Source organism: Excalfactoria chinensis, chromosome 6 (genome assembly GCF_039878825.1).
Source record: "Excalfactoria chinensis isolate bCotChi1 chromosome 6, bCotChi1.hap2, whole genome shotgun sequence".
In the NCBI taxonomy this organism is placed as follows: domain Eukaryota; kingdom Metazoa; phylum Chordata; class Aves; order Galliformes; family Phasianidae; genus Excalfactoria; species Excalfactoria chinensis.
The window spans coordinates 15,454,111-15,464,262 of NC_092830.1; the positions used below are offsets into that span (position 1 = coordinate 15,454,111).

At 46.9% G+C, this 10,152-nt stretch overlaps 1 protein-coding gene across 2 annotated transcripts; it reads left to right on the top strand.

The window, feature by feature from the left end:
- Positions 1-1,876: 1,876 nt before the first annotated feature.
- On the top strand, positions 1,877-8,001 carry NUDT13 (nudix hydrolase 13). Of its 2 annotated transcripts, none has more exons than XM_072339552.1 (9): positions 1,877-2,086; positions 2,951-3,059; positions 3,546-3,685; positions 4,298-4,405; positions 4,777-4,886; positions 5,783-5,908; positions 6,040-6,151; positions 6,806-6,960; positions 7,531-8,001. In XM_072339552.1, exons 2-9 carry the CDS (start codon positions 2,980-2,982, stop codon positions 7,732-7,734), a joined length of 1,035 nt encoding a protein of 344 aa, XP_072195653.1. In that variant the 5' UTR covers positions 1,877-2,086; positions 2,951-2,979; the 3' UTR covers positions 7,735-8,001. The 2 variants fall into 2 exon arrangements, with proteins under 2 accessions (XP_072195653.1, XP_072195654.1); XM_072339553.1 differs by having other exon boundaries at positions 4,780-4,886.
- The last annotated feature ends 2,151 nt before the right edge of the window (positions 8,002-10,152 follow it).

Genomic DNA, 10,152 nt, shown 5'->3' on the forward strand with positions numbered 1-10,152 from the left:
GGCGGGGCGCGGGCGGCAGCCGGAGCGCTACGTGAGCTCGGTCACAGCGGCGGCCGCCCCGATGCGCAGGCGCCGCGGCCGGCGGTGCTCCACGTGGGCGCGGGGCGCAGCCCGGGGGTTGGCGCGCCGGGTGGCCGCCCCGACCTCCGGCAGAGCGCGGTCGCCGCCGGTCCCCGCGTGGATACGGGCTGCGCTGCCAGCGCCGTGCCGGGAAGAGAGCCGGGATCCGGCTGAACCGCCCGTCAGAAATAAGCCTCGCTTCCGCTCGCGTTGGTCGCCCTCCAACAGATATTGAGCTCCTGCAGCCGGCAGGAAACGGGGAGCGGTCCGCCAGCCCCCGGCTCGAAAGGCCTCAGCCAGGGAACCCGGGGCACGTGGGCAGAGGTAGAGCGGCAGCTCGTGGAGATGTGGCAGGAGCGCTCACAAGTTACTGCTGAGAACAGAACGCCTCTTCAGCTTCCGAACCTTTAACTTCTTAATTGTTAACTTCACTCTTCATGGGATTTTCTCAGGCTGACGTGGCCCACCTATTTATTAACCAGTAGTGTCAGTGCCAAAGATGAGGCTGCTGACCAAATGAAGCTGTGATAAAATGGAACCAAGCCTTTGTTGAATCCTTACCGCTGGATCAGTCCCTTGAAGGCCATCTGGTCCAGCTCCCCTGCAATGAACAGGGTCACCCCCAGCTCCATGGGGCTCAGATCCCCATCCAGCCTGAGGTTGGGTGTCTGCAGGGCAGGGGCACCACTACTTCTGTGGGCAGCCTCATCAGCTATGGGTTAGTTTGTATCTACAGAGACAGAAACAAAGACTACTCATTAACTTTCTGTTTAAAGAAGTGGTTTGTCTTTCCCCGGCCTTTTCCTAGGAAAGAAGCATTTTTAAACAAGAGGTTCCTTGTGGTGAGACCACACGTTCTTAGCGTGAGCTTGCTAGCTTGATGCATTGGAAGCAGTTAGCAGCTGCTCTGCAGTAATGGGCTGATGGCAGTCCCAGTGATCGTGTCCTCTCGTTTGGAGCAGCAGGTGAGACAGAAAAGCAAGAACTAGCAAGATAACTACCATAACTTATTGGCTCAGCAGATCTACTGGCTTGTTTTAACAGCAGGGTGGCTTTACACTGCAGATCACACTTCAGTGCTCTATCTTATTAAGGGAAGATGTTTTGTCCATTAATCCAGTTAGCATTGTGGGTTAATAAGACTGTGCTTCCTGAAGCAGAGCAGGTGTACAAATAGCATAAATATACCTATACTCACAAGCAATGCCAATAACCAGAGTGGTATTTCCCTGCATACTCATTACGTTTTACAAGCAGTGCTCTCAAGTTACACAACAACTTCTTAATTAGGACGTCTCACCAAAGAGCTAAAGGTGCTGAAAACATTTACACGCTAATAAAATTCCCTTTCTCCTCAATATAGGTAGGTAGGTTCCAGCCCAGGGTAATGCTTTAAGTACCAGAGAAATGTATTCAGAGTTATGAAGGCATGAAAAATGCGTGTTGTTATTCTGACATCTCTCCTGGCAAAGGGCACTAACTAATCAGAGTCACTGCAGACTAAGCTGCAGGTCTGGGTGCTTGAACACTCAGCAGCGTGTTCGGCTGTTGGCTTATTTTTCTCTTTGGGGACACACAGTCCTTAACTTCAAACAATGCCCCTAAGTTACTGACACAGAAAAGAGCAGCTTGCAAAGAAGAAAAGAAACTAAACAAACGGGAACTAATACTTTCAGAATAGCTCAAATTATTGCAGTAGCGTTGTTCCCATAATAGCTTCTGCTTGGCAAAGTACAGCGTGTGGATTTCTGGTGGAACGAAACATGCAGGGAGAGCTCGTCCCCGGGCAGCCCCACAGCTGCAGGAACTGACGGAAAGCCGGAGCGGACCCTGTCAGGCACCCAACTGAGCCTGGGGTTTCCGAACTACATTTCCCAGAGCTCCTGCTGGGGGAAGAGCGACTCAACGCGGTCAGACAGCTGCTGTTTGCTCCGCTTGCTGGAGGAGCAGTGCTTCCAGCTGAGGTCAACGGCAGCCTTCGGAGTTGTTTCCTGCTGCGGACGGCGCGCCTTCTACTCCGAGCGCAGTAAGTGGGCAAAGCGTTTGCGAAGTGGCCGGTCTCGATCCACCTCCTGCTGTGCGGGCAGAGACGTCAGGAGCCACCGTGACACCTCCACAGCACTGAGCACTGACACTGCCTCCCTGCCCGCAAGGAGAGGAGCCTCTGCGCAGGCACCACCCAGCTCACGATCTGTCGCCGACCTTCCTCAGAGGAAGGACTCACTGCCTCTTCCTTGGCGCAGCTTACACGTCCCAGCCTGCAGGATTAAGGAAACGCAACTTCCTCCTTAGAGAGCGTTGAGATCTGTGGTTGGAAAGTGAAATACTCAACATAATTGCTGAGGATTGCGAATCAGAGCTCATTTTTGTTTCAGATGAATGCCTGAGATGGCTGTTTTCTGGAGCTGAGTTCAGGCGGCAGTCTGGGACTGCCTGAGCTGACAGTGTGGTAGGATCCTTTGGCACAAAAGCCGTTCTCAGTTGGAGATGATCCAGTTCAGCTGCAACTGCTGCCTCTCGCCGAGCTCTGGGAATTCTCTTCCGCTGCTGATATTTTGTCTTTCATTCTCTTCTGGCATTGATGCCTTTCCCACAGATCAGCTGCTTGCTGCAGTGGGATGTTCAGTTGGATGGAGGCCATTACAACTGCGTAGGAAACAAACAAGAAATCAGACACTCCCACTGCTCTTTATCCCACTGGCACAGGATTTCAGGGAGGAATATTTAACCTCAGCTTTACACTTTAAGACTTTCTGTGCACACTTATTTTAGAAAGCAAATGCCAGCATTCTGTAGGTTCTGTAAGAACACAGTATTGGGTTAGTGTGCCTTTTTCATCAAATTTACCTTTTCAAGGCCACAGTGTTACGTTCTGTGCTTCTCTTTTCAGGCAGAGACAGCATTCTGTAGGTGCTGATTATGGCTGCAGTTTATCAAGCAGTGTATAGAGGAGCTGCTCTCTTCTCCAGGTCACACTCTACCTATGTTAGAAAAATGAGGTGAGTTCTCATCTAATTCTTGTTAGCACTGAGACCAGGATTTGGCGCTCTTGTGTTCGCTGTCACGAGCAGCCTTACCCAAATCTAATGCCAGCTTTCATCTTGTAGCAGTTCAGCAGTGACACAGGAGTGCTGCATGTACTCTGTAAATGGGAGTGGTCAAAATCTCTCCACTCCCTTCACTGTGGAGGAGAGCTAATTGTCTTAGGCTGAAACTCTCTAAATGAATGCCTGTGCTTGCCAAAGAACTTGAAAAAAAAATCCAGGCAGAGCTGAAGGGATGCTGCTCACCTCATTAAATACTACTTCAGACAGTCTGGAAGAAGCACACAAACAATCACATCTGTAAAAGAGCCCTTTTGGACTGACAGACTTGCGTTACATCTTGGGTCTGCTCTGCCTGAAATAAATGTGTCCAAATAAGCATAGCACAGGTAGTATCGACACAATCTTGAATTCATCTTCCCACTTTTTTTCTTACTGCAGATACTTAAATAAGCTAAAGGAAGATGACAGCTTGTGTAGACAAGCCCAGACCTCAGGAACTTTCTACCTCTTCCACAATCTCTCACCCTTCCTGCGGAAAGTCGGGAAGAAGTATTTGATACCACAGCTCAGTGCAGCAGGTAAGCAGATGTCCAAACAGGGCATCTCCTGGGTCACACAGCTCAAATGATACGGGGTCATTTGCAATAAGCAACACCTTACCTAGGTTAAAAAAAAAAATAAATCAATCAAGACATGCATGGAACACCCTGTTATATACAGTATGCTGTTTGTTATCAGAAAAGACTATTTGAAGTTAACACCTTAGCACATTGACATGAGCCCGTGCTCCTCATGTGCATATGGTATCAAAATATGCCTGAGCTGCTTTGAGATTATTAATTTTAAATATTTGGGACCATAACTTCTGAAGAGCTGGCAGGATAACAGACAACAAACTCTGTCACCAAAGCAGGAAGAAGTTTTGGGAGAAAGTAATTAGCTGGCATAAGAGAAAAAAGGAATGGACAGCTGTTCCTCAAGCATAAGAACATATGCATCTTTAGCTTGACGTGGTCGAAAGATCCAACATCTAGGAAGGAAGCTACACATTTGGTCTCCACCACTGCTCTCCCATGAGCACCCTGCCTTGAGCCGAGATTGCACAAGCCTTGGCAATGCAGAAAGAGCATCATGGTCGTACAAATTAACTTTCCTTATGGCTTTTCCTTCCCATTTCTCCCGCTCTTTAGAAATGAAAAGGATCCTGGAGAAATTCAAAGAGTCTGAGCAGTGGATAGAGAAGTCGGTGCTGATCGGTTGTTCAGATGAGCATGTACCACACTTTGCCCTGGATTTAGGTTGGGATGATCCTCTTCCATCTGTGTTGGCATCACATTTGATGCACTGAGATGAAAATGCTGCTGAGGCAGCGTCCCTTGTCTGTGCTGGGTGATTATTTATTGCCGAGAGGACTCAGACAGTCCTCGGTAGGAGCTGCGGTGAGCACAGTGATTGAGCGACCAAGCTGTGGCTCAACTGCGCTGTGGTTCCTCTGGGTGTGTTTGTAAAGGTGGGCTGTTTGCGGGTCACTTACCATTTGGAAACGTGTACCACTGAAGTGATGTCACTTCCATGGGAACTTCCAGAAATTGTATACCGGAACAATGAAGGGTGTAAAGTTGGGATCAGACCTGCAGTTCACGAGATCACAGATCTGTTGTTTTTTAAGCAGGAGCTTCGGAAAGATCAGTTATTGAGGCTGAGCTCAAAGGATCGTTCACTGACTTACGAAAGGCTCTCTTTGTAGTGGATGAGAAGGATTCTTCTTTGCTGGCCTCGGTACAGTGCAGGATTTGTAACCTTAAGAAGTTATTATTCCTAGCATCTCTTTGTCTCCCACATTACTTTATGACTTGATATGTATTATGGAAGTACCTACTCTCAGTTTTTAGCCAATTAGGTACAAGGATGCTATCAATTACAGCTCTTCTCCCAAATTTGCTGCCACAAAATAAGCTGCAATAGGAAGAGAACTAGACAAGTGGCTTATCCATGATTGCAGTAATTTGCCATTTAGCATCAACCTGCTGTATGCCCAGCATGAAGTATACTGATCTCAGCAGCAGCAGTAGTCTCAGCAATCCCAGTTTGTCCTCAGCAATTAACACACATGGCTTTCCCATTATCCTCTTGGCAAACTGAATTTCAAGAACAATCTTACAGATTTTCTGTCAGGGCTGCTCTGTTACAACTGCACACTTACGAGTTATTACTTTCAAGACTCCTTGTTTGGAAGACCTAAGGAAAGATCTGTGCGTGAAAATTAAGCATCTGAGCAGATAAGCGGAAATAATTAATGTTTCTTTTCCTGCTCTGTAGCATTTGTGATGCTTGGGTTATTTTTCCCAAAAGGTATTTGGGGCTGGTGTCTCCTTAGGATAGTTCAGTTCTCATCAGTACCCCCATTATATCCCAATAAGGAACAACTCTTCCTCCACCCCCCCTTAAAATGGTGAAATCTGGATGCTAGAGCAGTACACATAAAACACCAATTGCAGAAGACTCTGTTTATCAGAACAGTGCCCATATTTCATTTACCTCATAGAGGCTACCAAATGTAATCAGAGTTCACACCCATAACAATATGCTGGGGAGAAAACAGCAAATCATCACTCAGGGGGACTGCTCTGAATAATCTCCTGGGTGTCCATAGGTCTGTATTTTTTTCTTCACAGGCCCAGGCCCTTCTCCGGTGGCATGATTCCCACCAGTACTGTAGCAAAACTGGGCAGCCAACTCAGAAAAATATAGCTGGCAGCAAACGTGTGTGCCACGCCAGTGGAATTACTTATTACCCACAGGTAAGCACCTGAGCAGCACAGGTAAGCACAAGGTCTCTGCTGGGCCACGTGGACAGTGCAGACCCCTCCAGCCACTTGCACTTACATGTTTGGTCTGAACTCCTTGCTTTGTTCTTGGGTGCATGTTCCAGATGTCTCCAGTAGTTGTCATCTTGGTGTCTGATGGCAGCCGCTGCCTCCTTGCACGACAGCCCTCGTTTCCTCAGGGGATGTACACCGCTCTGTCTGGATTCTGTGACATGGGTAAGGCAGCCTCTCATCCATCATGGTTCCCTCAGATGTGCAGAGCAGCGGGACATCACCCAAGGGCCTGCTCACAAAAGATGAATGATAGTTGAAACCACAAAAATAAGGATTGGGCCAGCATTGTTATTCAGATAGGGTTCAAAATAGTATATATGTGAAGAGAATGGGTGAATTATGAGTATGTATCAGTTGCTGTAGCCCTTGATGGTAAATTTAAGCATATGACTTCACAGAATAGAACCCCCAGATACTTCTTGGTCTGTTTTGTGCATCCCCAGATACTTCTTAATCCATTTTATATCTCGTATCATCTGGGTCAGAAAAAAAAGCACCAAAACTACAGACCTCTTGTTACAGGAGGGAAAGTGGCTTAAAAGGGGAAACAAAGAGGAGCAGCCCCATGTTCTGTCCACTGGCTGCACACAGACACAACCAAAAGTGTCTCTGATGGCTTTGGTTAAGGAAGGTAAGCACTGGCAGTGAGATGCTCAATTCAATGAATAAATGTTCCCAGGTCAGCACAGCCAGAGCTCCCTGCTAATGCTTGAATAGTCAGGGCTGGAACACCTCAGAATGAGTGTACCTACAGTTTCTTGCCACGGTTCTCTGCTCTGATAGCACCTGCCCTTACTCAAACATGATTGCTTTTAGGTGAAGCTGTGGAGGAGGCAGCCCGGCGGGAGGTGGCAGAAGAGGTGGGCCTGGAGGTGGAGTCACTCTGGTACTCAGCGTCCCAGCACTGGCCATATCCCAACAGCTGTTTAATGATAGCTTGTCATGCATTGGTGAGGGGACAGCAGTTGAAGGTGAGTGGACTCAGGTTTCTCCGAGGCATTTCAATGCCAGCCTTACATAGCAGAATCTCTTTTGGTCCACAAACTTTAACTTAGATAGCATCAGCTCCTCTCCAAATGCTTTTTTCAGCCAGTTTCCTACAAGCAAAGAAGAGACTGGAAAATAGCAATTGCTTCTGTTGCAACATGCAAAATTTTGCACAGGTCACCAAATGTACAAGCTCATAACACAATGCCTCTACATTTTTTCCCTCTTCACTTTGCAGAGCAGTTACCTTCTAATATTCGGAACGTTATCTGCTGTAGAACATTCAGTTTCTGCTATGTTTATTACTGTGCTCAGACACCAGTACTTTGCAGGCTAGTGCCACGATGGAACAGAGCTAACTGACTCGTGGCTTCCCTAAGGAAACACCAGTGGGCAGTCACGTCCTCTCCTGTGCTATCATCAACAATTAATTCCAGTGCAGATTAATCACTCCAGGGATTTTAGCGTGGGATCTTTGTGAGTGCAAGAGCAAGGGACTGCTGCCTACATTTAAAGCTGGCTTAAGGAACTGGTACTCCCCTAATTCTTTCCAGATCAGTATGAACAGTCTGGAGCTGGAGGAAGCCCGCTGGTTTAGCCTGGAGGAAATTGTGGATGGTCTCAAGCGAGATCCCAAATCTGCAAAGCAAGACAATGGAAGTTTTTTACCCTGGTTCCCTCCCAAGCAGGCCATTGCTCACCAATTGATCAACGAGTGGGTTAAACAGCAGACTTCCAGGACAACTCAGGTGCAATAACTTCAATCTTATATCTCTACCAGAGTTACTAATGCTTGACATGAAAGCTTCCACAGCTGATATCTGTCGTACAGCAGGTATAACCTGATGGCAGTCCTGCATTTGGATATACAGACCTACACAGCCATTTCTAAACCGACCATCCTCAGACAGCTCCTTGCACAGTGGATCAACTTTGAGACTCATTGACTTGTAGTAAACATACAATAAAATTCTTTGTCCCAAAGCATGAAACATTGTCATCTGCTGCTGGTGTTGCCCAGTAAGCAACAAAACAATGAGCTCTGTACAGCTACATTCCTCTTTTTTTCCATTTTATCCACCTAGAGGTTGCGATGGATATCTGAACTATTTTTCCAGAACAAACATTAAGAGAGAGAGTCCTTTTAGTGTTCGCTTGTGTATCAATCTGGAATGACTGACAAAGAAACAACAGAAGAGGCAATGCCTGTATGCTCTTCCCTTCATCCATTTCTATTCCTGGTGAATCTTCCAGTTTCATACGAAACTTTGCTTCTTTCCTCTTCCTCCCCCTCCCCAAACATTAAGCATACTCCTACTTTGATGATAAATGAGAGTAACAGAAACTACTTCTGGAGACACCGTTTTCCCTACCAGCATGACAGTGCGTGACACTTCCATCCTAAGGAAGAGAGAACAGAGCTACCTGGTGGTGGAGAGTGGAAGAGCAAAGCCTTTATATGAGCATATTAGAATCCAAAAAACTCAAAGGTGAGATAAAATTACTGAAAGACACAATGTCTCTCACCCTGTGCCAGAAGCCTGTGGCTTGCTTGGAGAACTGTTTGCTTTACTGGTGAAGTGGTATCGTGTCTGCAGGGAGAGCTGACAAAGATTTGGGGAAAGGAAAGCAGAGGAGGCAGATGGAAGGGTCTGCTGCTTTTTTAGGCTCAGTCCTTCCTGCTTACTTGGCCAGAACTCAAATGTCAAGAATGCAAAGCCATCTGTACAGATACTCAAAGGGGGAATAGGACAGAAAGTTGATACAGATTGGAGCATTATTGGTGGTGCTTCCCCTCCAGCCAGCCAGACCTTCAGACAAACTCACACACCACTGAACTTACCTGCAACTCTCCTGCTTCTGGTTCCCTTCGAAATATGCCTCACTGCCTCTCTTTGTGGTGGTTGCGCCTGTTTTCTCTCCCATCATTTTAATATTCCATAATTTTTCTCTTCCTCTCTCATCTCCGGGATGTGCCACTTCCACTTTCAGCTCCTTTCTCTTATCTGTAATAAAAACACAGAAGAGTTAGACCCCAGCCAGAAGGATATTTGTTCTTCTCAAGCCCCTTCCTCTTTCTTCTTACCGCCCCACCTCACTCCACGCACTTCCATAATGTGACCCAGGTTTGCTTCCAGATTACAACACTTAGCTTGGTGTGCTCAGTGCTTTCTGAATATTCACACAGGATCTGCTCTCTGTGGTAGAAAGAGAATTAAGAAGTAAAAGCTGCAAAAAGTAATACACCTGAAAGAGCAAGGGAATGGCTGTGAGACTTCTGCAGCAATTTCAACGCTGTGAGTATGCAACTGTTCTTTCACTTCACAGTTCATGTCTATCAAACCAGCCGCAGTGTGACCAGAATTTGACACTGGAGAAAACTGACCTCTGTTTGCTGGGAAACACTGGATTACTGCTTACCAAATGATGCTTCTAACACTGTCAGGCAGTCAGCGAGCTCCAACTGAAAGAAACAACGCCAGCTCCTTCAGAACCATCCCCTCTGCATCCTGTTGGCTTGGCAGGATGTCCCCACGGGGTGATGCAAGCTGATGGGCCACCTAGTTTGAGGCTGACACCCTCAGACTTCAGGGCAGCAACAAGAGTTGCAGCTCCGTGTGTATTCAGAGCGTGACAGGCTTTTAAAGGGCTTCACATTTTATACTGCTTTTTAAAAATTCCTTAGCCCATGCTTTTGACATCCCTCCCCAGTTATTTATATTATGCTGTTCACAGGGAAGCACTGCTAAAATGAAATCAGCAGCCCCAGCCTGCAGCTGCCATTTAGAATGTATTCACCTTGACTTAGTAACAGATGGCAAGCAGCTGTGTGAGGGTAAAAACCCTGCCAGATACCATTCATGCGATGTGATGCTGAATAAACATGCATCAGACCAAGTGCAGTTTCGCAGCTTCATCTAAGAAAAGCTGTTGGCTATTTGTGTCACAGGAACACAGCAAAAGCAAAGAGCAAGCACACAAATTCAGTCCTGCTGGTCCATCTGAGCAACAAGGACCTATAGATGTTTTATTAGTGAAGCCACACATGTCTCGAGTCACAAGAGGTTTGCAGCAATGATCTGCAGAAAATACGCTAGTTAGATATGGATGTTGTCAGTACACAGCCTGCAGAATTCCACAGTTAAATCATATCCCACTTTATGACCAAACTAGGA

What these genes read in the sequence shown, in the direction of transcription:
- NUDT13 (XM_072339552.1), top strand. Translation starts at nt 2,980, where the DNA reads ATGGCTGCAGTTTATCAAGCAGTGTATAGAGGAGCTGCTCTCTTCTCC. An exon ending in GTCTGGATTCTGTGACATGG is followed by an intron (nt 6,152 to 6,805) that starts GTAAGGCAGCCT and finishes GATTGCTTTTAG; the next exon opens with GTGAAGCTGTGGAGGAGGCA. An exon ending in TGAGGGGACAGCAGTTGAAG is followed by an intron (nt 6,961 to 7,530) that starts GTGAGTGGACTC and finishes AATTCTTTCCAG; the next exon opens with ATCAGTATGAACAGTCTGGA.